Here is a 26,860-nt window from a genome sequence, read left to right on the forward strand (position 1 = left end):
CGGTGGAAGTGATGCGGTGTGATGGAGATGATAGGGAGAAGGAGGGAGGCGGGGCCGGGAAGGGGGGGGGTTGAGCCTCGAGAAAGAGGGGAGGGGGTCGACTCTATTTCGGCTCTGAGACCTCTTCCTTCTTGGGGTATGTGCGGATAGACGCAGTGGGGAGGGAGGGGGTCGCAGTATGCAAGCATTTTCGGGGAGGAGTCGATGCACAGTCGGGCTGAGCTCACATTACATCCCACCAAGCCGTCCAGTCATGTTCTCGAGGGAGGAGGAGGGTGGGGGATTGCCATGGCCTCATGCAGCAATGCTCTGCTCCAGTGCCACAACGTCACAGGGAGAGAAGTGTACGACGTATGTGCAGCATCGAGTGCCCTGCATGTGTGCGGGTTTTTGGACTCTCGCACACGCGGATGGAGCATAGCATTATCATCCTTTTTCACGCAACACTCAGCTTAGCGTCTTCAGCACACACAGCCGTGACTCGGGTTTCGCCCTCTCTCCACGCTTTCGCACTTGGATGTCGTCGATGTGTCGCTGTTGCGCGCATAGGTGTACGCATGTGTGCGTGTGTAACGCGGGCCGCTACGCACACACGCACACGTGACCACTTAATGGTGACTTAGCAACAGATGCTCAATAACCTGCTTGGTGTACCTCTGACTTCTCTACCACAGTGTTGCCGCCATTCGATACGGCTGGGAAACTCCGGAGAGGGGACGAGCCCAGGGGAAGACGGAGAGAGAGAGAGAGAGACAAGAACACACGAAAAGGAGTAGCTCAGCCCGCCTGCGTGGGTGGTTGCCAGCGGGGCGTGACAGAGAGCAGACGAGAGAGGTGGGGAATGGAGAACAAATCTAGTGTGCGCATCTGGAAAAGGGACAGCTAATAGAACGTTCGCCGGCGAGACTGTCGCCCAGCCTATGAAGCGCTTTCATAGCAATCACACTGCTGCTGGTGGCAGTTTTGTTCACATGCACGGAGGCGGTGCCAGTGCTAGTAGGACACCGCACGTACAACGTCACCGCTCCTCGATCGACCATCGTTCTCCCCTCTCTCCCTGCCCAGCTGCTGCACTCTCCGCCACCCTCTTCGACACACCTGACCACCCGTCAATCGACACAGACATGCATATTATTCATCCTTACCCGATCTGTCCCTTCATCCTCGAACGCTGATAGGTGAGACAGGGATACACATTGAGTGAGACATCGTCTACCAGCCCGTCTCGTCTTCGTTATCCGCGACGGCGGCGCCACCCCTGTCCTCGAAGTTATCGAGATCGAGGCCGCTCTGCGTAACAGGCGCCTTCTCTACCGGCTTCAGCTTTGCCTTCGCTGCGCGCTTGAGCTCCTCGCGCAGACGGTGTACCCTGTCTGCTTCCTCGTTCAGGAGATGCGTGCTTGTCAGGTGGTTGGTCAAGCGCTGAAAAACTTCGACGATCAGCTTGTCGTAGTGGCCGGAGTCGGAAAAGGACGTGAGACGGTCTGCAATCATGGTGCCTACCCGCTCAACATCCGCATCTGAAGCCAGCTTATGGTTTCCAATCAGCTCCTCCGAATCTCCTCCGGAGAGAAGAGCACTACCCGAGGCGATGTCGTTGGCCACCTGCCGCATATCAGCCATCGCGCGCTCCACATCCTCTGGTACTGCCTCCTCCTCCTCTTCCTTCTTCACCGGAGCACGCGTGGCCAGCTTCTTTTCCAAGCGGGCTTGTCGAGCTGCCTCCTCGGCGACGGCCCTCTGCTCTTCCTCTGCGGCCTCGGCTTCCCAGTCATCCGCGGCGTCGTCGTACTCGTCATCTTCATATCCGTAGTTGCTGTGCACATCATCGTCGTGGTAGTCGTCCATGATGCTCTGCTAAAGGCTGGGAGTAGGAGAGGTTTGCGTTGGTGGGTAAGAGATGTCGCCACAGCTGCGTTGTTGTTCTCTTGATGCGTGAGAGACAATGCTCAGCGCAGATTCTGTGTGCGTGGTGCGAGACTTAGTGTGTGTGTGTGTGCGTATGAAAGGGCGGTGGTCAGGAGAAAGAAGGCAAGGGACAGGGTGAAAGAAACTGGAACAAGCGGCATAATCACGAGGAACGCGGTTCAGCGCCTCGTGCACCGAGGCTTCAGCCTCCGTGCGAGGAGAGAGGGAAGGGGGGGGGACGGCGGGCGGCAGCCGGCGAAGAAGAGGGCAGTGGTGGTAGTGTAGTACGACTGAAAGCCGCGACCGTCCTCTCTGTAGCTTGTCTCACCTCTACACATCCCCGCTGCTGTGCGTTCGCACTCCTTTCCTCTACCGCTATCCTTCTTCACAAGGCGATACTGCATCCCATCCATTCTCCTTGCGCTTACCACACATGTCTCCAACACACAAACACACGGAAGTGCACACACAGACAGCGACTCGCACATACATACTATGCACATCTACATGTATATAGAGAGAGATACATGTATATATGTGCGAGTTGGAGTGGCTACAGTCCTGCCCTGCACACTCTTCTGCTTTCTCTCTCAGCCCTCTGCCCTCGTCGCTCCGACTTCCGTGACGCGCGTGCACGCCAGCGTACACAAAGCGGTGCCGTCATCCAAATAAGAGGCGCAATGGGTGTGGGGGAGGCGGTGACATGAGCACAGAAGAAGACATAGACATCCCACATGCGACAACATCACTCGACACGACGCAGAAAGCCAAACAAGACATAACACATAGAATAGTGGGAGCGAGAAGTGCGCGCCAGAGCAGGAGAGCAACAAGGATGTCCAGCCCCTCCTCCGCCACGGCACGCAGAACACACCGCAAATAGGCTCACACAGTTCCTACTTCGTGGCGAAGAGCTCAGCCATGTGCTTGCCAAGGTGCGCCGGCGAGTCGGAGATGGTCACGCCGGCGGCGCGCAGCGCATCCTTCTTGCCCTTCGCGGTGCCCATCCCGCCAGACACGATAGCACCGGCGTGGCCCATGCGGCGGCCCGGCGGCGCAGTCGCCCCGCCGATGAAGGACACGATCGGCTTCTTGATCGGGCTGTTCTTGATGAAGTCTGCCGCTTCCTCCTCCGCGGTGCCGCCGATCTCGCCAATCAGTATGATGCCCTCCGTCTCGGGGTCATTCAGAAACAGCCTCAGGCAGTCCACCATGTTTGTGCCGTTGAACGGGTCGCCGCCAATGCCGACGCACAGCGACTGGCCGAGGCCCTCCGCCGTCGTCTGCGCAACCGCCTCATACGTCAGCGTGCCGCTGCGCGACACAATGCCGATCTTGCCCTTCTGGTGGATGTGACCGGGCATGATGCCGATCTTGCACTCCGCAGGCTTGATGATGCCTGGGCAGTTGGGGCCGATCAGGCGTGTCTTGTTCTGCGACAGCAGCATCGACTTCACGCGCAGCATGTCCCACTGCGGGATGCCCTCCGTGATCACTACAACCAGCGGCAGCTCCGCGTCCAGAGCCTCCTCGATCGACGCAGCGCACAAAGGCGCAGGCACGTACAGCACCGACGCAGTCGCGCCCGTCGCCTTCACCGCCTCCGCAGCCGTCGCAAACACCGGCACGCCCAGCGCCGTCGTGCCCGCCTTCTTCGGGCTCACGCCGCCCACGACCTTGGTGCCGTACGCCATCGCCTCCTTCGTGTGGAACGTGCCGGCCTTGCCAGTCATGCCCTGGACAATCACCTTCGTGTCCTTGTTGACCCAGCGGCGGATGGCGGAGCGGGCGAACATCTTGAGCGAAAAGAGGCGGAGGGGGGGAGGCGGGAGGACGCGGTGGTGGAGAGAAAGCGGAGGAAGGAAACGAGGCGGCAGTGCCACAGAGGGAAGGGAGAGGTGAGTGCAGCACTGTATGCTTGGAAACACGCTCAGAGTGAGGGGGTAGGATATCGGCTAATGGGGATAGAAGGGAAGGGAGTTGAGGGTCGCGGAGTCGGATATAGTCACTGGGCACTTGTTCGGGTGTGTATTCTCTCTTGTGCGTACGTAGGCCGCGGCCCCTGACGTTGTTCAGCGAGTGTCAGAGGAAGGTGAACGGGAAAAAGAGGGATGGTGGCCCGTCAGCGCTTGTAGTGTGGGTGGTGTGCTGTGAATGCGGTACTGTTGAAGCGGCGGACGAAGGGATGAGATACAAAGCAGGAAAAGAGGCGGGGAGGGCGGAGGGGATGCAGAGGGTCTGTTTCGCACACACACACACACACGCAATCCGAGAAAGCGAGCGAGAGGCTTTGTGACAGGTGACAGGTAGAGAAACGCAACGGGGATGGAGAAGAAGGGCGGTGCACTTGACTGCATCAGAGGACATCTCGCTCAACAACCCTCCTCTCCCTCCCCCTCCGCATCAATTCGTTTCGCATAATAACCAAAAAGAGGCACTGCTATGTTCAGGTGCGTCCATTGAAGCGGCCGTTGATGGAGCCGTGGAACACGCGGCAGTTCACCTGCTTCGCACTCCTCCTCCTGCGCTTGTGACCTTGTGCACTGTTACCACTGTGTTTATGGCGCGCGAGGGGGTGAGGGCGACTTCATTTTGTTGCTGTTACAATAAAAATGAAAAGGAGTTATTTCTTTGCTTTGATTCAGCAACACCCCTTCGTCCCCTCCCCCGGTACTTTCCGCTTGTGCAACACACTTGAGCCTCCAAAGACCCATACGCGCCGGCACACGGAACATGGGACGAGAAAGATGAAGCCACGAGGCCCATACCTCCTCCACCTGCCACCTGACTCGCGTAGAGAGAGCGAGAGAGCGGGGTGTGGGGGCGTAGGAGGGGCACGCACACAAAAGTGGAAAAGAGGAGGAGGTGGGGGAAGGGGAGGGGAGGAGGCGACGTCGGAAAGACTTAAGCATCACAGGAGACAAACGGACATGAGGAAACATGTAGTTTAGCCGCTTTGATAAAGCGGCCGGCAATGTGCCGTCACCCACACCCACACCCACACCCACACACACGCCCCTTACTTCAAAGCTACATATATATATATATATAAAGGACAAGAGAACTTTCGAGAAAAGGGTAGAGGAGGGGGCGAGCATCAACACGCTGTCGAACGCTGACACACGCACACCGTCACTTCGCGCACACGCCATCATATCATCATAACTAGAACACACACACACACACACACACACCAACGGAGCACCAGAAAACGAGTCTTTTGATACAAAAGGAGGACATTTTGTAGGCGAAGCATAAAAGACAGTCACCCTCCCACCCACCCACCCACCCCCACACACACACCTTCCCCGACGAGACCGCTGCAGCAGTGCTGCTCGCGCGCCGCCGTGATCCTGTACATTGTCCTGGACGAGCACACAGCATGCAGGTGAACGGGCTCAACTGCCCACGTAGAAGTGTGCGTGCACGTGGGGAGTGCTTGCTTGGGCACGTACGTCTGTGCAATGCGCGCCCCTACTGAGAGACCCCGCCCTGCCGCATGTGAAAACGAGAATGCAAAGAGCAAAAAAAAGTGGAAGCAGAACGAGAACGGCAGGGGCTGTACGCCGGCGTGACACAGAACGGACGTCGCACTTCTCCGTCCTCCCACTACTCCGACTCCCCTCTTTTCGGTATCCTCTACTTTGGGTGGGCGACGACGTGAGAGGGAGGGAAAGAGAGTTGGTGATCGGCACAAGCACACACACACACACAGGGTTGGGAAACCTCGGAAGGGAGTGCGTGCATAAAAACAGCGATGAGAAGAGAACACGAAGACTCTTAGAGCCAGATGAGCGTCCTGTCATCCCACAAACGAGGTGGAGGGCGGGAAAGGGCAGGCAGCCACCGACACAGGAGCCTGGGAGCATCACGAGGGTGAGATCCAGTTGATGCATCACGGAGTCCCTTCTCGTTCATGAGCCCTCCGGAGACCGGCGCACGCAAAATGGAGGGGGGGGGAGCCGTGGGGCAGAGGAAGGAAAGTGAATTGGCCTCTGAGATAAGGCAACGCACCCTAAAGAGACGAGATAGCTGCTCTTGAGCAGCACCCCTACTCGCATCTTCTCTATCCCCCACTCGCGCCATCACCGTCCGGTATCCAATCTCCCCCTCCTCCGTCGCCGGGGACCAACTCGCGCACTACCCCTGTCCCAGCCCACACTCCAGAACAACCACACTGAGCCCTTCTCCCTGGATCATGCCGCCCGACAAACACGCGTGTGTCCCGTTCCGCCTGCGCAGCTGTGTGTCGCTGTTAACTCACTTCTTCTCGCCTTCACCCTCTCCTGCGGCTACACACGCGCTTCTCGTGCTTTTACCCCACTTTGCCGCTAAATCTCTGAAAACACACACAGACACACACGATCAAGCCTTCAGCGACACAGCACACGCCAAGCGCCCTCGTGGGAGACGAAGACGTGGCGACTGCATTCCACTGGAGCGTACGCCCAGAACAATTTTCTCAGTCCCCAATCGTCCCTAATCAGTGAGAAGCACCCCCAAGCTCGTGAAACGGCATCAGCAGTGTCCCCGTTCCTACTTCGTGGCGAAGAGCTCAGCCATGTGCTTGCCAAGGTGCGCCGGCGAGTCGGAGATGGTCACGCCGGCGGCGCGCAGCGCATCCTTCTTGCCCTTCGCGGTGCCCATCCCGCCAGACACGATAGCACCGGCGTGGCCCATGCGGCGGCCCGGCGGCGCAGTCGCCCCGCCGATGAAGGACACGATCGGCTTCTTGATCGGGCTGTTCTTGATGAAGTCTGCCGCTTCCTCCTCCGCGGTGCCGCCGATCTCGCCAATCAGTATGATGCCCTCCGTCTCGGGGTCATTCAGAAACAGCCTCAGGCAGTCCACCATGTTTGTGCCGTTGAACGGGTCGCCGCCAATGCCGACGCACAGCGACTGGCCGAGGCCCTCCGCCGTCGTCTGCGCAACCGCCTCATACGTCAGCGTGCCGCTGCGCGACACAATGCCGATCTTGCCCTTCTGGTGGATGTGACCGGGCATGATGCCGATCTTGCACTCCGCAGGCTTGATGATGCCTGGGCAGTTGGGGCCGATCAGGCGTGTCTTGTTCTGCGACAGCAGCATCGACTTCACGCGCAGCATGTCCCACTGCGGGATGCCCTCCGTGATCACTACAACCAGCGGCAGCTCCGCGTCCAGAGCCTCCTCGATCGACGCAGCGCACAAAGGCGCAGGCACGTACAGCACCGACGCAGTCGCGCCCGTCGCCTTCACCGCCTCCGCAGCCGTCGCAAACACCGGCACGCCCAGCGCCGTCGTGCCCGCCTTCTTCGGGCTCACGCCGCCCACGACCTTGGTGCCGTACGCCATCGCCTCCTTCGTGTGGAACGTGCCGGCCTTGCCAGTCATGCCCTGGACAATCACCTTCGTGTCCTTGTTGACCCAGCGGCGGATGGCGGAGCGGGCGAACATCTTGAGCGAAAAGAGGCGGTGATGGAAAGGGGAACAAAATTGTGAAAAGCCCGCTGGCAGTGTATTTGACGAACGAGAAGCTCACAAGTCAGAAAATGAATCCTGCTCAGTGATGCGTTCATATGTGAGAGCGATAGTGCAGCGGCATCCATGTTTTGAGGAGGAGATAGAGGTCGAGCAGGAGATGCGTCGTGGCCATCGCAGACGGGAACGCACGAGAGAAGGGGGAAGGTTCGAAGCTGCTTGCTGCGCAGGAGACTCGTAGCCAGAGGTGCTGAAGCACGACAGGCGCAGTCATCGAGTATTCCCTGAGCCGCAGAGGCCCCCTTTTCTTTTCTTTTGCTCTGTGTGTTCGCATCACTCGATCGCACACGCATACGCATGCACAAAAGCGCGTGCTCCCCCTTTGGCGGCTTGCTCGTCTGGTCACTCCCGTATGAGTGCCGCCTGCTGGTTGGATCTCGAACGAGGCGCTGTCGCAGAAAGCGCTGCAGGGCAAGCAAAACAGACAGCAAACAAACAAGAGAGATGAGAGGACGGACACACACGCCAGAGACGGCAACTGCAGCACGTAACGAAAGAAAACACAGCGTGGGACACAGCACAGCGCAAAGGCGCAAACAACAGAAATACGTAGTGAAAACATCCCCATTCTGCCATCAAGCATGAATCCAACTACGCTCTACGCCCCGGGTCTGCCACAGGGCCCCTCCCCCTCGCATCGCGTGGCGCGGAGCAGCCGTAGACACGCGCGTCACAGCAGCGCGCCGACCCGGTCATCTCAGCACGGCCCCCGCCTCGAAGGCAACGCGCCCGCCCGCATCCCAGGTCGCCCCGCAGCCGCTCCACCCATGCTGCTCGCCACGTGGTGCATATCCCTCGCGGGGCGCCTGAGCCGCCCCGCACCACTAAGCAGTGAGGGCCGAGTGGGATACGCTCCAGCTACGTTGACACACTGTGCCCATCATATGGATGGCACACGCGTGCGCAGTGCCGCAGGTCGCTCCGGTGCAACGCCGTCCACCACCGGACCGCCGACATGAGTAGCGCGGAGTCTCTCCGACTCCCCAACGTCGTAGGCGCCTGGCCCTCTCACCACGAGAAGGGGCTGTGCATTGGCCGGAATAGGGGAGGGGAGGGGCTGCCCGGCTTCGCCACACACCGAGTGGGGAGAGGGGGTGGGTGCACGGAGCCCTGCGACACGACTCGCGGAGCTGCCCCAAGTCATGAAGACGGCTGAGGCAAGCACACAAAGACACACGCAAAATCACTGCAACTGTGTTGAGAAACAAAAGCATACTCAATGGAATGCCTTCACTGAGCGCTGCGCGAGAGCAATGCAACGGTGCACACACTGGGTGATTCCTCTAGCCGGAACGGAAGCGAAATGTCGGGGCGCATCGCGAGCGGTTGTGGAGGCGGCAGCGACGCTTTCGTCGCATCCGGCTTGGCTCGATGAACCAGTGAGTTTATTTTGTTCAGACGCTCCGTGTTGTTCCGGACGGTTGTGTTGCACAGTCCGACAAAGCGCGTGCCGTTGAAGGGAAGTTTCAGCTTGCCATTTCGAGACTTGATGAAATATTCTTCTACAATCCTCGCGTGCTCCACTCCCTGGCTTAGAAGGGTGATTCCAGCTGCCGGGTTCTTGTTAAAGAGATGAGATGCTGCATGTTGAAAGGCGAGCGCGTAGAAGATATCGCGCTTCACGACAGCCAGTGTTGAAATCTCTGCAAAAATTTCGTTGCGAGTGTTTATGGTGCGAGCATTCGTGCACACAGCCTCGTACATGAGAAAGAGCTGGTGGCTGAGGCGGGCAGTGGTTTCTGTGATCTCCTTAGGGTCAACATTGAACGCCTTCGACACGCCGATTTCCTGGGCTTGGGCAAGTGCCAAGCTTTCAAGAAAAACAGCCATTTCCTTGTCCACATCGAGAGGAACTGATACCTGTGCGACACTAATCTCGTGCCTCTTCATATTGTCAACGATGTCGGCGCAAAAGTGAAAGTAAGCAGAAGCCTTGATGAGGACGCGGTAAGCGTCCTTTTCGAGGAAAGAGAGCGTTCCTACTGTCGCTCTCACGCAAAGCAAGTACTGAGCAATGTTCATGAGAATGGCACCAACGTTGTAGTACACCCCGAGAAGTTCATATCGATAGTCGTCAAAAGCCATCTCCTGTTTGTCCGTAAGCGACGAGCTCCAGTGGTAGTACTGGACGCTGGCAAACTTTGGCGCTTTTGAAACAGTATTGGCAAGAGAGACAGTATACGCATCAACACGATCAACAAGATCCTTCACGTACTTCTCGCATCCCGCACTTGTGCTCAGTTTATCATCTACTGAATTCCCTTTCCGACTCAGGTGCTTTCGGAAATCTTCAAAGAAGTCTATGCAAGCATCACGCTTTTTGCCAATGTCCTTCATCTCGGCGGATGGCAGATCCACTTCGACCTGCGAGTTGAGGCCGGGCTTCTCCGTTTGGCGCACCGGAATGATGGGGAGCGCGTACTTGAGCGCATCGCTGTTGAACATGTCAAGCTCTTGATATTGAGGAAAGAAGATGGGGAAGGTATGCCTAAGCTTGGAACGAGGGAAAGGGGAAACCGCCAATCGAAACGCATTTCTTCCCAGTTGCACAGACCGTTTGAAGAAGACAATAGAAAAGTATGAGTCAAGACGTTTTCCGCAGATGGAAGAGAGTTACTTGAAGAGCGAAAATCTTCGACGAAACCACGGGTGAGAGCTGCAGTCGAAAAGAGAGTGAGCCCTGGAGACTGTCGTGCGAGGCATCTTGTCGGACTTTGCGTAGCCTTAGTGCAATACGCAAAAACGCTGGTCAGGTACAAAGATGCTATCGAAAGTGATAGCCCACTTACGCTTTGTTAACTGAGACGTGCTCTCATGCGCAGCATGTGAGTACCTGGATAGGGCAAAAAGTGGCAAGCCAAAGTAGCAGCGGGAGTGCCTTCATCCAGCAGAAACTGTAATCCTCTTTTTCAAAACAAAAAATGCTGCATTTCTACTCATCTAGAACGCGCCAGCATTCGTCCAGCAACTCGGTAAGATCATTGAGGGAGCTGCTCGGTGTTTCCTCAACTACGCTACCATTTGCTATCACTCGGGTCGGAGCAAGTCTTTTTAGCCCATCCGACGCCTTTGATAGCACTCGTTCTTTTCTGGACGCTGCGACGAGAGACATCAGCTCTCCACACCGAAGAGACATGAATTCGGTGTGCGCGCTAGACTCATAGCTGAGCAGAGCACTTCGAGCCGATGCTTCTTCTTTCTCTATGATCTGTATGGCCCATCTATTTCGTAAAAGACGCAAACTCTTCGCCGCTGTGTTCACGCTGCCTTCCAGTCTGGTCAGCTTCGAAAAGAGTGCCTCCATTTTATCTGAGGAGTTTTCGAGTGCTTGAAGGCCCTCTTCCAACATAGCGTTTGTACACAAGACCGAGCACGTGACTCTGTCAAAGCACTCCTGCGCGTCAGCTCCTTTTTCCGTCTGAGACGATGTCGCGCGTTGCTGTGGAGAATTTTGCACTCCTTGTGATACCGTGGAGAGACTTTTTTGTACGCCGGCATTCACACAGGTCGACCTGCTGGTCTGTACAGCGCCATTCGCCCGCACCACCGCAGTAGTCAACAAAGGTGGGGGGCTGTTAATAATGGAAGGCTGGGTGAGAGTACTTGCGTAATCATCGCGTATGCCAATAGACCTAAGTGTTCGGTCGATTTCACTTATGGTGGCAACAATGTGTTGATCGACATCCATTTCAATCACCTGCAAAGAAAACGGACTTGATCAGCGCCGAATTGCCTCGTTTAAGAAGAGTAGAAGAGATGGCTAAGTTAAGGAACTTGTTGATTGGCAGTACGGAAGCAAGAATTCTCATCAGTGAGGTACAGAAACTCCTCCTCTCTTTACCTTTTTCTTTGCTGCATACAGCGAGCAAAAAAAAAACTCCTTTCCTGAAAACTAGGGAATACCACAAGTAAGGCACTCTTGGCGTACAACCACTAGGGCCCTTTTTCACTTGAGAAAAGAGAGAGAGAGAGACCGAGCACGACTCAAAGCGCTGCGTTTCTGTCATTTTCATCTGAGTTTCATGTAAGAGACTTAACTCCTCAAAGGATAAACATACACACACACACACACACACACTATGTATAATATATATATACATATATATATATATATTATACGTATCGCCGCAGCCGCTTTTTCCGACAAGCCGCCATAGCACTTTCGGCGCCGAAGAAATCAGGACGACTGCTTCATCCCGCTATAGTCGTTCTTTCCATAGTACCCTTTCGGCTTTGCCTCGTAGCGTGGAGCCAAATTCGGCTGTGGTTGCATTGCCATCTCCTTGTACGGGCTCCTCAGCAACACATCTTCCGGCATCTCAGCTACGTTCCAATCCTTCAGTCTCTCAGCTTCTGTATGTAGCAGATGATCGTTCTCCTCGATAGCGTCTATACGAGAATATTCATGAATACCGTAATCGGCAAGAGTTTTCAGCTCATCTAAATCTTTGCCATCAATGCACAGTTTAAACGAAGAGGTGCACAAATAGGGTGATTGATTCTCAATCCTTACCTGTTGCATGAGTTCAGCTATCGTCGAGTCACGCTGCGCCATCACTTGCACGACTTGCACCCGCTGCTCCCAGCCACTGGTGACCCAGATGAACGTTTTGAAGCGGACGCGCAGGGGTACAAGGTGCTGCACGTGCGGATCATCAACGACGGCACGCCAGTAGTGCCGCTCGTTCTCCTGTAAAATAGTCTCGGCACTTCCCATGTAAAATCGGGTATCACCAGGAGTTGCCGCCCTAATCGGACCAGGGTAGGTTTGTGACTCCGTGAAACGGCGATGCGACTCGTAAGCCTCTTGTTCGTACTGCGACAGCTTTCCTGCACTCAAAAGGCACGCGCCGGTCGAATGCAAGCAAAGCGCCAGGCTACGTCTCATGGCTAACTGGTCGAACCACCAACGTCGTTAATATGCTTTTGTAACACAGCGAGCGCAAAGTTGCAGATAGTGAACAGACGCATCAAACAAAAGCAGAGATGTTCGAAACATTAGAACTCGAGCATTGAAGAGCAACCCATCTGCTCAGCCAAGGGATACATAATCTCACGCTTCTCCACATTAGCCGTGGAAATTGGGAAAAAAGCTGCGTGAGAGGATTTGTTCACGCACAGGAGGGGGACACAACGCAGGTTTGCTCCCTGATACTGTTTGAAAGAGAACATTGCTTTCTCGTTTGGTAGCTGACTGCATCGCTTGCACAAGTGAGCTGGAACGCCAAAGGCGCGATTATCTTAGATTGTCCACTAGCGGAGTTCGCCAGAGGGTAAATAGCAAGGCAGAGGGCGTTGTCACGAAGAGAACGCACAGAGACTAAAACGAAGGGCAGCCTCTTTCAGGGCGCACAGAAAATGGTTTGACACAGCTTCCGGTATCACGCGCTTATTTTCCATTGAGACTGATGCAAAGCACGTCTGTTTGCAGAGTAAAATAGTCCTTTTCACTGTCTGCAACATTTTCGACGCTTCGAACAGCTAAAGCTTAGCTTGGAGTCGAGGAGGGGGGGGGTGCTAACAACAAAAAAAGTAGATGTATCGACTGTGAAAGAACGTTTTCTTTCCTTCCTTTCGACACGCCCGCGCTCACCACTGACATCAGAGTAGCGGTAAATCGCTCTGACTCACCCCAATGCATCGTAGGTACCTGGCCCTGACCCCACCAGAATTATCTCAGCAGTGGCTGGGATAGTGGGGGCTACTTGGCCTCCCCAGAAAGAGCGGGCGCACCGGGCCCTGGGTGACCCGCAACAAGGCTTATCCCTTTTCATCGGGCTCGTGCTCGAGCAAATTCTGAACATGAGCGATTGGCACACTTCAAGTGTGTGGGTTTCACCTAACCGGTTGATGGCAGCACTCAAGGAGGAACCATGGTCGATGAGACATTTGCCATGAATAGCACGGACGTCCAGAGCATTCTTTGTTGTCCTCATATGTAGCGTGCGTGAAGCGATTGTTCAGAAAATGAGGTGACACACCACTGTTACCCGGAGGCAAACATGGCAGCCTTTCACGCTGTTGATTTCAGAAATGAAGTTGGTTTCTAAAGCTGAGGAGAGAGCTGCATTTCCCGCTGGCTAGTATATCTTCCCGTCGGAGACACGCCAAATCACGCGCTGCTGCCGATGCTTTCTGCTTCGTACTGCTTCATCACCACTCACTTCTCTGGACTGTTGCCCTGTCTTTTCTTGGCGCGAAGGCACCTAGTCCCAAGCTCAACGTTCGATTGGGCGACATTACAGAGGCCATGATCAACTTCATCCAGCCGGGAGGAGGGAGCTCCACAAAGAGTATTTCAGTGACAATTCCATCGGATGGGGAGCTCATCATCACTGTCCCCTCTAACGAGCCCAAGTGCTCTGCGTCAATCAAGCTGGAGCCTTCCACTGGCGCAACTGACTCGCGAGTCGATGTCGCCGGCAGTCCCCTTGTCACTGATATCTCCTACTATCTCCTGCCTGGAGTCACTCTCAATGTTTTCGCATGGACCACAAGCGTCGTCCGGATAGAAGGCTCTGAGCAGTTACTGCGCGGTGTAATTCGCTCGTCGACGAAGTCGATTACACGCCCCTTAGTAGAGTATCATTTTATCTTACACACGCAGCGCGTCGCCGCTGAGAAGACACAATGCGGCGGCCCGGTGACTCTGATTTGCGGAGGGCAACTGACAGGCAAGATTATGGTTGCGCGTACACTAGCGAACTATGCTGCGCGTGCCGGCTGGAAACCGATCCTGGTTGACTTGGACCCAGGAGTGCAACAGACGGTTGGTTTGCCCGGGTCGATCGGGGCTGCCATATTGGACTATCCGTTGCCTCTGGATGAAGTCATGGCGCTCTCCCTTGTGAGCACAACGTATTTTGTGGGCACAACAGAGGTCGAGTCCTTCAGCAAACTGGGGGAGGCTGTCGTGGGGGCAGCGTACGTGCACTTCTCAAAGCTCCTGCTCACCTGTGTTCGTGAACGGTTATCAACACACGCAAATGACCTGCACGGTTTTAGCGGCGCAATTATTGCTGTACCAGAGGTGCATGGTAGCTCCGGGATAAATTTTGTCAGCGAGCTAATACAGCAGTACGACATTACTAACGTACTTTGCCTCGGTGATGATGATCTGTTTCACACGCTGTATCTGCGACACGATCGTGGAAACACAGCGCAGCCAGACTACGTGAAGATAGACCGTATTTCGCACAACTTCAGCATCGTGCCTCCAGCTAATGCTGATTCAGTGATGCCGTCGAGATACAGCGCCTACTTTCTCGGCAGTGGGGTAGTGGACCTGCACCCGTCGCAGTGGTCGAAACCGTTTAACAGCATCGACGTACTCGTTCTCAAAGAGGAGCAGGGGCAGGTGGTGCTGTCTCCAGTCCCTAAGGAGGAACTACAGGGCATCGTTGGCTGCATTGGTGCGCTTTACTCGTCCAAGTCAGGCAACGCACTTCAGTTGTCGCCGATGGCCTACGCGAGAGTGCAGACAATTGACCCGACTGGCATTTATTTTCTGACGAGCACCCATTTTACGTTTCCGTCAGAAAAACTTACTTTGCTTGTCGGGACTGTCCGGTGGATTACCAGCACGTAAGAAGGAAATGTAGGTATCGAGTCGAATTCACATCCCACGTTGAGAGCGACAAGCGGACGCAACATAGCAATTACAGCTCGTGATCACACACACATGCACAGCGTATGTGAGCATCGCTTTTTCGTCTTTCTCTTGAAGGTTAGGCATGCTGCACCAGGTATCCGCTATGCACAGCTGTGGCATCGTTGAGGGCGCCACGTGTCCTGCGTGCCGGCTCTTGTTGCTCTTTTTCCCCCTCTTGAGCTGCGTGGGCTCTCTTCAATGGTGCCTTCAGCTAGCGTCTTATCTCCCATCATTTCTCTCTCTGTAACAATGTCATTCGTTCTGTCTGAGCTGGAATTGATTCTTTCTGGCACGCCAGGAAGCTCAGTGAACAGCAAAGGTGACAACGAATGACACTCCCCAATGACACTTCGCCCCTAGCGGAAGGCTTGAATCAAGTTCCCAAGCAGGAATTTCTAAGCGCTCTTAGCAGGGTGTACGAGGGACACGGAACCGCCATTGTTTTTATCGAGCAACACATCCTCTCCGCTCTCAGCCGCCTAGGAATTGCGACACGGGACTTTGGTCGCGACAAAGGAGTCGTTGGCGTCTTTCCGTTTCAAAATGACATTAACTACGTTTCAGCCGACAACGTTGTGTACATTCTGAACCCAGACCTGAGCAGCATGCGATCCCTTGTCGTTCACTTGCTTTCCTATACGCAGCGCTTTGCAAGTGCAAAACCGACGATTCTCTACGTCCCTCAAAAGACGTTGATTGCAGAGCAGGTGATGGAGGACGAGTTCAAGCTGTCCCATACATTTCCGAGCTTACGCATCGCAAGCCTTGATTTAGACTACGTTTTTCTGGAGGAGAAGTTTTTTACCATGACGCTGCCTCTATCGTTCAAATCGGTGTTTGCAGACGGCGACTTGAGCAACCTAACTTGGATTGCCAGGCTTTTGCTTAAGCTGCAAACGGCGCGCTTCGGTGCCATTCGGCACATCCGTGGAAAGGGCAGCAACGCTGCCAAAGTCATTCAGCTTCTTCAGCGCATGCAGAACAACATCAGCCACGATTTCATCACTGACATTCCTTCCGAAGTAGAGACGCTCATCATTATCGATCGTTCCGTAGACTTTGTCACACCGCTGATGACACAGCTTACGTATGAAGGGCTTATAGACGAGCTGTACGACATTGAGAACTGTGAGGTGCAGTTTCCGTTCAGCCTGGGCGAGAGTTCCGGTGTGGGGGCAAGCGAGAAGGTTGTTCTGAACAGCACTGACAGAATGTTTGCTGAAATTCGTGACAGGAGTTTCACCGGGGTAGGATCGGTGCTTTACCAAAAATCCATCTGGGTGAAGCAAAACTATGACAAGCGGAAGGAGGTCCAGCAGTTGAAGGAACTGAAGGAGTTCATGAAAGGGCTCCCAGAGATGCAGGAAATGCATCGTTTGATTGGCATTCATACGAATGTTGCCACTGAAATCAGCAAAACCACGCAGCGCACAGATTTTAGGAAGCGTATCATGTTTGAGCACAACATCATTCAACAGACCAATGAGGGTGATGTTCTGAGATATATTGAGGATCTTGTTTTTCGAAAGGAAAAGTTTGAGGTCGTTCTCCGCCTACTGGCGCTCCTGTCCCTAGTCAACAGTGGCCTGCGCGAGAAGGACTTGCTCGGCCTCAAGGAGAACATGATGCTTGTCTATGGCATTCCGCATGTGATCACCGCATTTTTCATGCTGGAGAGGTGCGGCTTGCTTTGCGCACAGAGCGGAAAGGGAAGCAGCTACTCGACCATTCGCAAGCAGCTTCGAACCTGGAATTCATCGGTGCCTGAGGGGCAGCCGAATGACATTGCCTATGCGTACGGCGGCTACGCACCCCCTTTCGTCCGCATGGTAGACACTCTACTACGCAATCCACAAGCCTGGGACGCGGAGGATGATGCGCCAAGTCTTCTTCCTGGTGAAAAGAAGGAGCTAATGAATGACGTAGAGATCGCCGGCACAACAAAGACGGCTATCGTCTTTGTTATTGGCGGAATCACAGCTTCGGAGGTGAGTGCCCTGCGCTTTGTAGAGGAGCGGCTCTCAAGCGGTGGAAGACCTCATCGCATCTTTATAGGCACCACAGACATCATAAGCGGAAATCGCATGATTCGATCGTTGCTGCCGTTTGAACCGGCTCGGTGAAGGCGTTCTCTCTCTCTCTCTCTCTCTGCGCTCCGCTTCCCGTTTGTTTGCTCCCTTTTCCTCCTGGCGTGTGTCAGCAACAGCTTCGCGATAGCAGGCAGAACAACAGAACTTTGCTTTGTCGTCTCACATGCTATCTGAAAGCGCCAGCCTCGCTTATTAGGCAAATCTGGTGAGATAAGCAGCGTGTCACACCTACGCCCTGCGCCTGCGACGATGCTCCCATGCTTGATTTTGATGCAGTGGTCAACTGTGCCTGTTTTCGTCTTCTTTCCCACTCCCTCTTCGTCTTTCTCACGTATAATGCGCATTTTTTGCTTGCAGAGTGGAAGTCCTGAAGGAAACCAAAACGATGGGGGAGGGTCGCATCCGTTGTTACTACGAGGTGCTCGAGGTGGAGCGGAAGGCCACCTATGATGAGATCCGCACCGCCTACAAAAAGAAGTCACTCCAGTATCACCCCGACAAGAACTACGGCAATCAAGAGGAGGCCGCTATGCGCTTCAAAGAGGTTCAAAACGCCTACTCGATCCTTAGCGACGCCGACGAGCGGGCATGGTACGACTCCCATCGCGAGGCGATCCTGCGGGGCGGCGATGGCACCGGTGACCTGGACGAATTGAACCTGTACGAGTACTTCACCGCAGGCTGCTTCGACGGCTTCGACGACGGTGAAAGCGGGTTCTACACTGTCTACCGCAAGGTGTTCGACATACTTATCGAGGAGGAGTCTGACTACGACTCCCGCGCAAAGTTGTGGCCGGGCTTCGGCACGAGCACGAGCGACTGGGCGGATGTTCAGAAGTTCTACGGATACTGGCGCAACTTCAGCACCTACAAGACATTTACTTGGAAGGATGAATACAAAGTGAACGAGATGGAGGATCGCTACTCCCGCCGCATGGCTGGCCGCATCAACAGCAAGGCGCGCGACGGCGCCAAAAAGGAGTACGTGCGCACTGTGCAAAGTCTCGCTCAGTTTGTTTACCGCCGCGACCCGCGTGTGAAGGCGGAGCTGGAGCGCCAAGAGAAGGAGGATCAAGCGAAGCGCGAGGAGCGTGAGAGGCAGGAGATCGAGCGTCTGAAGCGGCGTCGCGAGGCGAACGAACGCGTGTGGGCTGAGGCCGCGGAGCGCGAGGCCCGCGAGGAGGCAGAGCGGGCGGCACGAGGCGAGGCCATGGATGGGTCGATATTGGAGATGCTGTATGAAAAGGAGCGGCAAACGAAGGAGATGATGCGTGGCAGCGGCGGTGTCGGCGCGCACACGGCCGGCTTTGCCATGCTAGGAGGGGACGATGATGAAGCGGTGACGGTGTTCAACTGCCCCGCGTGCAAAAAGCAGTTCAAGTCCGAAAACCAATACAAGGAGCACGTTCGTAGCAACAAGCACAAGACAAAGCTGAAGCAGTTGGCCGCCAAGGGCACGGATGTGGCTGCGCTCATGGGCGAGAAGGTAGAGGGCGGCAGTGGCGGCACGGAGGAGTGAGATGTGCTTGCGTGGCCGCTTGTTTGCCAGGTGACTCGCTATCTCTTGTTTTGTGGCGCATGTGGTGAGATGGACATATGCATGCGGCCGCTGTCGCGCAGGTGTTCAAGAGGCAACCCTCTCCTCTTTCTCCGCGAGGAAGTGATGGCCGGCGACAACTGCGTGCCCTCTCTCCTGACGATAACCACAGTCTGCATAATGCGATTAAAGCACACGCACACGCGCACACACGAGAGGGGAAGCATCCCTGTTTCTGCTTAACGTTCTCTTTACTGAAGTTAACGCAAGCAGGTTCGAGCCTTTTCCTTCTGTTGTCCTGCGTATGTGCAGCACATGTACACCGCCATACGCATTCACAAGTGCCCCCAAAGGCTGCCCACTGCTTTTCCCCCTTCCCACACGTCTGCCACCCTACGCACACGTACGCAGGCGTAATCGAGCGTCAACAATGGGCTCCGTGGCCTGGTGAAAGAGGGATGCGTGGGAAGAGAGACCGTTGGCGCGATACGACACGGTGGTGCTGCCTCGTGTCTCTCTATCTCTTTGCCACCGCCTGCGCACTGCCAGCTCTTGTTTCCTCGGCCAACTGCTTGTGCTCATGCCAGACACCTGTTGAACTGCTCGGGTGAAACGTTATTTTTCTTCTCTTTCTTCCGTTGTTGTCCTCCTCACGAACGCCCTCCCTCCCCCCACGCCCCCGCCTGCACAAACGCAACGCCGCTGCACAGCCTCTGTCGTAAGCCGCCAGACACACCCAAGGAATCATCTCTTTGACCGCGGTCCTGCTGCTCTCTTTGGTTCTTCGCTGACTTTCCTCTTCATCTGGAGCACTTGTGACGCCATGAGCAGCTACGAAATTCAGCCCATCGTGAAGGGCACCAAGAGGGACCCGTCCCTGCGCAAGTACAACAAGGCCGCCGGGGCCGGTCCCTTTGGCGCCGCTCCCGCCAGCCTCAGGACCAAGAAGTCTGCGCTAGCACAGAGTGCCGCTGCGCCGCCCGGAGAGGCGGTTGACGCGAATACGGCGGTTAATGCTGTGCGCTTCCCCTACACCGGGACGAAGCGCGGCTACGGCGGCGCGAGCAGCTCTCTGCGCAAAGGTCGCCCGCGTGACGCGCCGGACGCGGCCTTTTCTGAGAAGGGATGCGGCAAGAGCGCGCCGCCCAAGGCCGGCGCCTTCAAGAAGCGTCTCATCCCACCAACCGAGTTTCGCCGCGCGTACGACCGCGGCGATCTGCCCATATCCATCTGCCATGGCAGCCGCCCTACCGTAGACTGGAAGGTGGAGGTGGAGAAGCTGGACTACCATCACTACCTCCCCATCTTCTTTGACGGCATCCGTGAGACGGAGGAGCCATACATGTTCCTGGCTCGCCAGGGCTGTCTTGACCTGCTCGAGCGGGGCGGGCCCAAGATTCTGCCCACCATCCCGCAGCTGATTATCCCCATCAAGACGGCGCTGAACACACGCCATCCGGACATCATCTGCGCAACCCTCCGCATTCTTCAGCAGCTCGTCGTCAGCGACGACCTCATAGGCGAGGCCCTTGTGCCTTACTACCGCCAGATCCTGCCGGTGTTGAACCTCTTCAAGAATGTCCACAAGAGGCGCAGCCGCAGCGACGCCATGGACTACGGTCAGCGCAGCCGCGATGACGTGGGTGACTTGGTGAACGAGACGCTGCAGCTTTTAGAGCAGCACGGTGGCGAGGATGCATACATCAACATCAAGTACATGGTGCCTAGCTATGAGAGCTGCATCTACAATAACTGACGAATAGAGGCTGTGCTGACAGGGGCGGTGGGCCCGTCGGTGCGCGTGATGCGGAGCGGCTTGCCTGGTTGTGGGGCGCAATCAAGTTTTTGCTTGAATTGGTTGTGTGTTGCTTCACACCCGCGTGTGTGTGTGCACTTGTCTTTCTTTCGTTTTGTCCTTCCCTCCCCCATCCCCTCTACTGAGTTGAGTGTCTCGGGTATACGTGTATGGGTGCGTGTATGCTTGTGTGGGTGTGCGCCGCTTCCCAGCCTCTACTCGCGGCTTAGCCACGTTTTGTTGCTTGTGTGTGTGTGTGTGTGTAACTGGGTAGTGGTGGTGATGGTGAGGCGTCTGCGGGAGACACAGCCCCTCTTTCCACCCTCCCTCCCGATGTATGACAAAGCTTTCTCTTCTCTTGTGTCCTGGCCGGCTTCGCCTTGTGCCTCCCTCTTTCATATTGTCTTGCCCTTCCATGTAGTTACGGCAAGGCGAAGAATGACAGCGGTTATCCGCAGACAGACACGCACACACACACCCTCCTTGCGTGGCGGATCAGAGCAGCAGCGGGGACACGTTGCTGTAACATCAAGAATAGGAGCAAACGTGAGCGCCCACTAGTTCACATGCTTCCACCGTGGGAAAACTGGGCTGCGGCAGCCTTTCGGGAGAGGCACATCTTCGACGCTACGCGCAGCCGTTTTCCCACGTACTTGCACCCCCTCTCTACTCGGCGCTGGAGAGGATGCCAGTCGACGTATCGTGAAAGCTTGCTCTTGGCTTCTGACGTCCATGGTGTACCGCATGCTGTGTGTATGGGTGCAACTTCCTCGTGTTGGGTGTGCGGTCCTGAAGACGGCGTAGAGGCGCCTGGGCCCACGCCTCCCCATCAGCGCGCCTGCTTCGGGCTTGCCGACGCCGTGGCGGGAGAAGCATGCAACATGCCAACCCCTTGTTCTTCTCCCCAGCCGTGGCTGTGCAGGTCGCACCTTCCCACCTCCTACGATGAACGTACTGCTCCTTCTCAGGTGTCCAAGCCTCCGCCGTCTCTCCTTGTTGCTCTTTCGCATTCCCATTGCGCACCCTTTTCAAAAGTATAACCCTCCTCCGTTCTTACGGCGTGCCTCGTTGTGCATGCGTCGTTCTCCCACACAGCGAGGTACACAGGTGTACACGGACGCCGGCCATATACGTATATACCTTTACGCAGACATGCGTGCGCGCGTTTCTCTATCTCACTAACTCCGGTTCTGCAGATTTTCGTCCCTCGATCATTTCTCGGCCTGTGGAGCTCCGTGTTTTGCCACCCTTTCACGTGTCTCGCTCCTGGTTGTGTTGCTTGTGAGTCTTGCATCGTACGTGCGACTTGCTCCTGCGCTCGTGTGGTGGTGTTCACCCACATCCTCGCGTACGGCGGCAGAGCGGGGGCCCCTGTTTGGCGTTGTACCCTCTTTTGTGCTGTTTTGCTGTCCTGCGCAGCACCTCTCGTCGGCTGCACTGGGTCTTGGTCTCCCTCTCTGTCTCTCCCCTCGCACGCGTCCGACAGGGCTGCATGGGAGAGGGGGGGATAAGACGCACTATCCACGTCTCGCTCTCTCAAGGCTCCTCCTTCGTGCTTCTGAGGCCGAGCGGCAAGCGGGAAAACATCAAAGACGAGCAGGCAAACCATGGAGGATGACTACTACTACGATGATGATGGGGGCTACGGCGATTACTACGACAACGGCACCGACGAGGTGGTCGACGTGAACCCGTTAGAGCTCAAGTACGTGGATGGTAAGAGCTTCATGCAGAGCAACATGGAGGAGAGTCTGCGGTGCTTGCAGGAAGTCGTGGCTGAGGACAGCGAGCACGGCAGATGGACTTTCAAGGCACTGAAGATGCTCGCGCGTGCTTGCCGTGTTGCGAAGCTGTACGACGCTATGGCGGACTACTACACGCAGGTCGTGCATTTTATTCACCCCGACATTGGCGCTGCTGCGATTGCGAAGGCGATGCTCAAGTTCACCGAAGAGAGCCAGCGAGTGCCGGCGGAGTGGCGAGGGCGCACCCTGCACGTTACGCTGGAGGTGGCCACCGCGCAACCAGAGTCCTATCGGGACGTCATTGTGCCCACCCTCCTGCGCCGTGCCACCCTCTTTCTTGAAGAAGCCAAGTATGAGGAGGCTCTCGTAGACTTGCAGGCGGCACTGCAGCAGTGTGATGAATCTATCGCCACCACGGCCCAGATCAACGCCAACTCTGTATACCACATTCGCACCCTTCAACTCACTGCGTATCGCAAGCTCAACCGCTACGCAGAGCTGCGACGTGCCTACTACGAATTAGGCAGGGTGAATGCGGCGTTGCCGTCGCTACGCATGATTGGCAGCGCCATGGAGTCGGCTGGACACTTGTTCCTGCACGACGCGGACTGGGCCGCAGCTCACCGTGCATTCTCTTCGGCTCTGCGTTGCCACACAGAGAGCGGTGATGCGCAGCAGTACAACGTGGTCAAGTACGTAGTGCTCGCCACCATTATGGCTGGGCTGCCGGTGGACGTATTTGCGCAGGAGGAGACACTGGCGAATCACCCGTCTGTTCGCCCAGTACGTGCCCTCTGGAAAGCCTCTGTCACATTGGACATATCGACTTTTCTGCAGGTGTTGCACGCTCCCGAGAGCGCGGCGTGCTTCGCGAAGGACGCGGAGTTTGCATTGTACGTGGAGCCGATGATATTCCAGCTGCGCACCAACTACCTCATCTCTTACTCCAAGAGCTTTGGCACGCTGTCACTTCCGGAGCTCGGTGCGCGGCTGCAGCTGGAGGAGCAACCGTGCAAGGAGCTGTGCACGGGTGCCATTCTCCTGGGTCTCATCAACGCTCGCATAGACGATGCGCGGAAACTGCTGCTGTTTCAGCGTGCATCGCGCGCCATGCCTAGGAGTGTGGCTGTGTTGCGCGACCTGTCCGACTTGACGAGCGAACTCTGCTGCAAGTAGACGTAGTTTCGGCCGTGAGTGGCGTGTGCGTTAGCGGCCCCTCTCTTCCTCTGCTTTCATCCGCGCTGCGGCTGACCATGACGCAGGCGTCGCATAGGGGGGGGGCGCTGCTCTCCATCTTACTCCTCCCTTTCCCACCCCGCCACGATGCCGCCACTCCTTTTCGCATTTTGAAAACTGTTTTCCTTTCGCTGTTTCGTGTGGTGGCTGCTTGTGACACACCCACCGCTGAGATCAGAGGAACAGACGGAGATCAACGCCGACATACAATGAAACATAGCAGCCGACAGAGAAGGAAGGCGGTTTGTGTTGCTGCTGCTGCTTCTTCTCCCCCTCCTCACAGAAGCCGCGTGTGCGTGGGCAGGTGTATAGCCGCGGTGTTGACATACGCCCCGACTCGCGCTTCTTTTCTACACTCTGCCGCTCTCTGTCGCGTACCTTCTGTTCTCTCTCTCCTTGAGCGATGCTGTTTTCGATCTTGGCAGTCGTCATCAGGGCGTAGAGCACGCACACCCCAAACACCAATGCAAACGCAAAGACCTTGCTCAGAGCCTTGACACACCCACACCCACACACACACATCACTCCGTGCTGCCCCTCTCCCCTTTTTGCCTCTCCCCCCTCTTCCTGTGCTCTGCGCGCATGAGAGGCGCACCGCCAAAAGGTGCGGAGGGAAACACGGCACAATAGGAAGAGGAGGGAAGCTGTGCCGAGCTGCTCTGGCTGCACGTGAGCGTATCCATTCATAGACGAACAGACACACCCACATACATCTACAAGCAACGGTGCTACACTTGTATCAACCCCTCCCTTCACCCCCCCCCCCCCCCCCCCCACACACACACCAACACGCACACCGTCGTCGCCATGCCGCGCCAACCGACCAAAAACCGCATTAACATGCACGACATTGTCGAGCAGCCCCTCAGCGCCATTCCAGATGCCGTGGACGCCGTCCTGCGCCGTCCAGAGCCGCTGGACGAGCTCGAGGTGCAGAGCATCTTCTTCGAGAGCTCGTACATACTGCTGCGGGCAGAGGAGGCGCTCTCGGCTAAGGACGGCAACGCATTCTGTGCCCTCTTCAAGATCTTCTCTGAGGGCTTTGCCCACAGCGAATCCTCCTTCGAAAAGGGCATCCGCACAATGGTGCAGAACGAGTCCTTGCTGCAGACGATGCAAGCAATTTTCAAAGTTGTTGTTGAGCAGGAGGCCCTGCCGCTGCACAGCGCCGGCACCGTTGAGCTTATTCAAGTGCTCAGCAGCCTGTGCGATGGCGCGGCGCTGAAGGATAAGTGCGGGGCGGTGTTTATGCGAGGGTTTGCCAAGGTACTACAGCGGGTGTACTCAAACACAGAGGAGGCGCGCCGGCACTTCCACGTGCAGCGAGGCACAACAACGGCACTCATCAACCTTGTGAAGGGGTCAAAACAAAACAAGCAGCGCCTGGCATCGTGGAAGTTTGTAGCGGACTGCTGCGCTGCCTCTGTTGACGTCTTCTTCCAGTTGCAGTGCGTCGAGCTGCTGTTCCGCGTGTCGCGACAGAACAAAGACGTCTTTTCCCACCTCGGTGGCTCACTCCCGCCCGCAACGATCGAGGAGTTGCGAGCGCTGCCCAACGACGGCACGCTGCTTTCTCGCATGACGCTGCTGATTGAGCACCTCAACGAGGGCCGCGCGCAGGTGCTGCGCTACCCGCTGAAGGAAGTCGTGGCCGCGGAGACGACGCTGACAAGCTCCACCAATGCCTACTTCACGCCCAACTACGTGATTGTCATGGTCACGGCCGCCAACGCCGACAACATTACGATACCGTACCGCATCATCCGCTCCATTACTCTCGGCCGCGATGGCCGCGTCATTGTGCGACTGGAGGAGTTCCCCGTCAAGCTGGAGTTACTGCTGAGTCACACGGCGGGCATGGACACCGTCATCTTCTACATGGCCCAGGAGGAGCTCGCCACCTTTAAGCAGTCCCCGGTACGGCAGTGGATCGTGGAGGCGCTGCAGGTGCGGAAAGAGGAACAACGCCACCACCGTCCACCGCAGGCACCGCGCTCCCCGGACTCTATGGCGAAGCCAGCGGAGAAGACGGAGCCGGCGGCACACGAGTCTTTGTCTTCCACAACGCCTGCTGCTTCCTCGCATGAGGTTTCCGATGACATGGTCGCCGCGAGAAAGAAGGCGCGGCTGGAGGGTGGCGCAGCATCTGCTGCTGCTGCGGTGCCCTACACAAATCAGCCTCCGATTGCCGCCTTCCTGCACGTGGTAGATGCGCTGGTGGAGCAGGCGGCTACACCGAATGAGGCGCAGGCGATGTTGTTGCAACTGCGTCGGCTCATGGAGGCTCGCAAGGAAATGCAGCGCGGAAAAGGGATGGATGACCTAAGCGACGCCATGCGGCACATCCAAAACCGCGTTGACGAGACGCGTCGCACGGCAGAGGAGAGCAGAACGGCGTGGCACCAGACCATGTGGGAGGAGCTGGAGCGGGTGGAGAGCGTCGTAGTCGGTGCGCAGGACAAGGCGGCGGCGGGGGTGGAGCAGTTGAACGATCACCTGAAGAAGGTCAAGACGAGCAACCAGGCCATCAACGAACGGATTGCATGCATGGATATTGAGCTGCAACAAACCTTGGAGGAGCTGCGTGAGGAGGAGCTGCGCTGGACCAACGAGATCTACACCAAGTGCATGCGTGAGGCGGAGCGACTGGAGTTTGAAGTCGATCAGCACCTTGTCAACCGTAGCCGGCCAATGACGGTCTTATCTGACTACATGCGACAGTAGGCGGTGCTGTGCCATCTAACGCGTGTAGCGAGACCTATTTCCCGTGCTGCTTGCTCTATCCTTGCGCAATACATCAGTGCACGCACAGGTGCACGCGTAAGCCCAGCGCTGCGAAACCCTAAAAGAGAAGGTGAGAATGCGGGCGTGTGTGCTGCTGCTCGGTGGTAGGCGTGTGGTTGTCTGTGCTGTGACGTGTGGTCTATGTGTCCGCAAGAGGGAGCTCAGAAGGAGGGGAGGAGAGGCGCATGTGAGAATGTATGATGCTGCACCGCACAAGCACGAATACCCCATCCCTTGCTCGTTGTCGTCTTGCATGTTTCCTTTGTCTCCCCTCTCTTCGTCCTTCTCTGTGTTGTTACCGTGAGCCATCACACACACACACACACACACACATACACGCGTGCGTGTGTGCGTGCGAGTGCTCTCTGCCAACCTGCCTTTCGTTAGACAAGAACAATGCAAGCGAGACAAAAACGAACCGACATGAAAAGGATGAAGAGTGGGGCGGCAGCAGCACATCTCACTTCCTTCCTCGCTGTAAAACCGAGGGGAAAAGGGCGGAGGAGGAAGAGGGAGGAGGGGGAAGCCCATTGCTTTATTCTGTCGCCACTACACCTTCCTCGTTCTCTCTCCTGCTCCCCTACTGCCTGCCTG

General features: G+C 56.3%; 12 protein-coding genes across 12 annotated transcripts; 6 read left to right on the top strand and 6 right to left on the bottom strand.

Moving 5' to 3' along the window:
* Positions 1-1,212: 1,212 nt before the first annotated feature.
* Positions 1,213-1,848, bottom strand: LMJF_25_2120 (conserved hypothetical protein; the record flags this gene model as incomplete). Its single annotated transcript, XM_001683920.1, has 1 exon — positions 1,213-1,848. The coding sequence occupies one exon, from the start codon at positions 1,846-1,848 to the stop codon at positions 1,213-1,215; it is 636 nt and encodes a 211-aa protein (XP_001683972.1).
* Positions 1,849-2,804: 956 nt separating this feature from the next.
* On the bottom strand, positions 2,805-3,704 carry LMJF_25_2130 (putative succinyl-CoA synthetase alpha subunit; the record flags this gene model as incomplete). Its single annotated transcript, XM_001683921.1, has 1 exon — positions 2,805-3,704. The coding sequence occupies one exon, from the start codon at positions 3,702-3,704 to the stop codon at positions 2,805-2,807; it is 900 nt and encodes a 299-aa protein (XP_001683973.1).
* Positions 3,705-6,444: 2,740 nt separating this feature from the next.
* LMJF_25_2140 (putative succinyl-CoA synthetase alpha subunit) lies at positions 6,445-7,344 on the bottom strand (the record flags this gene model as incomplete). The annotated part of the gene is made up of 1 exon (XM_001683922.1): positions 6,445-7,344. One exon carries the CDS (start codon positions 7,342-7,344, stop codon positions 6,445-6,447), a length of 900 nt encoding a protein of 299 aa, XP_001683974.1.
* A 1,314-nt stretch (positions 7,345-8,658) lies between these two features.
* Positions 8,659-9,873, bottom strand: LMJF_25_2150 (conserved hypothetical protein; the record flags this gene model as incomplete). Its single annotated transcript, XM_001683923.1, has 1 exon — positions 8,659-9,873. One exon carries the CDS (start codon positions 9,871-9,873, stop codon positions 8,659-8,661), a length of 1,215 nt encoding a protein of 404 aa, XP_001683975.1.
* Positions 9,874-10,360: 487 nt separating this feature from the next.
* On the bottom strand, positions 10,361-11,116 carry LMJF_25_2155 (conserved hypothetical protein; the record flags this gene model as incomplete). The annotated part of the gene is made up of 1 exon (XM_001683924.1): positions 10,361-11,116. One exon carries the CDS (start codon positions 11,114-11,116, stop codon positions 10,361-10,363), a length of 756 nt encoding a protein of 251 aa, XP_001683976.1.
* Positions 11,117-11,605: 489 nt separating this feature from the next.
* Positions 11,606-12,316, bottom strand: LMJF_25_2160 (conserved hypothetical protein; the record flags this gene model as incomplete). The annotated part of the gene is made up of 1 exon (XM_001683925.1): positions 11,606-12,316. One exon carries the CDS (start codon positions 12,314-12,316, stop codon positions 11,606-11,608), a length of 711 nt encoding a protein of 236 aa, XP_001683977.1.
* A 1,362-nt stretch (positions 12,317-13,678) lies between these two features.
* Positions 13,679-15,016, top strand: LMJF_25_2170 (conserved hypothetical protein; the record flags this gene model as incomplete). Its single annotated transcript, XM_001683926.1, has 1 exon — positions 13,679-15,016. One exon carries the CDS (start codon positions 13,679-13,681, stop codon positions 15,014-15,016), a length of 1,338 nt encoding a protein of 445 aa, XP_001683978.1.
* Positions 15,017-15,408: 392 nt separating this feature from the next.
* On the top strand, positions 15,409-17,202 carry LMJF_25_2180 (putative vacuolar protein sorting-associated protein 33; the record flags this gene model as incomplete). Its single annotated transcript, XM_001683927.1, has 1 exon — positions 15,409-17,202. The coding sequence occupies one exon, from the start codon at positions 15,409-15,411 to the stop codon at positions 17,200-17,202; it is 1,794 nt and encodes a 597-aa protein (XP_001683979.1).
* Positions 17,203-17,554: 352 nt separating this feature from the next.
* Positions 17,555-18,688, top strand: LMJF_25_2190 (conserved hypothetical protein; the record flags this gene model as incomplete). The annotated part of the gene is made up of 1 exon (XM_001683928.1): positions 17,555-18,688. One exon carries the CDS (start codon positions 17,555-17,557, stop codon positions 18,686-18,688), a length of 1,134 nt encoding a protein of 377 aa, XP_001683980.1.
* An 841-nt stretch (positions 18,689-19,529) lies between these two features.
* LMJF_25_2200 (conserved hypothetical protein) lies at positions 19,530-20,462 on the top strand (the record flags this gene model as incomplete). The annotated part of the gene is made up of 1 exon (XM_001683929.1): positions 19,530-20,462. One exon carries the CDS (start codon positions 19,530-19,532, stop codon positions 20,460-20,462), a length of 933 nt encoding a protein of 310 aa, XP_001683981.1.
* Positions 20,463-22,108: 1,646 nt separating this feature from the next.
* LMJF_25_2210 (conserved hypothetical protein) lies at positions 22,109-23,422 on the top strand (the record flags this gene model as incomplete). Its single annotated transcript, XM_001683930.1, has 1 exon — positions 22,109-23,422. The coding sequence occupies one exon, from the start codon at positions 22,109-22,111 to the stop codon at positions 23,420-23,422; it is 1,314 nt and encodes a 437-aa protein (XP_001683982.1).
* An 867-nt stretch (positions 23,423-24,289) lies between these two features.
* LMJF_25_2220 (conserved hypothetical protein) lies at positions 24,290-26,206 on the top strand (the record flags this gene model as incomplete). The annotated part of the gene is made up of 1 exon (XM_001683931.1): positions 24,290-26,206. One exon carries the CDS (start codon positions 24,290-24,292, stop codon positions 26,204-26,206), a length of 1,917 nt encoding a protein of 638 aa, XP_001683983.1.
* Positions 26,207-26,860: the final 654 nt, after the last annotated feature.

Source organism: Leishmania major, chromosome 25 (assembly GCF_000002725.2).
Source record: "Leishmania major strain Friedlin complete genome, chromosome 25".
Lineage (NCBI taxonomy): Eukaryota > Euglenozoa > Kinetoplastea > Trypanosomatida > Trypanosomatidae > Leishmania > Leishmania major.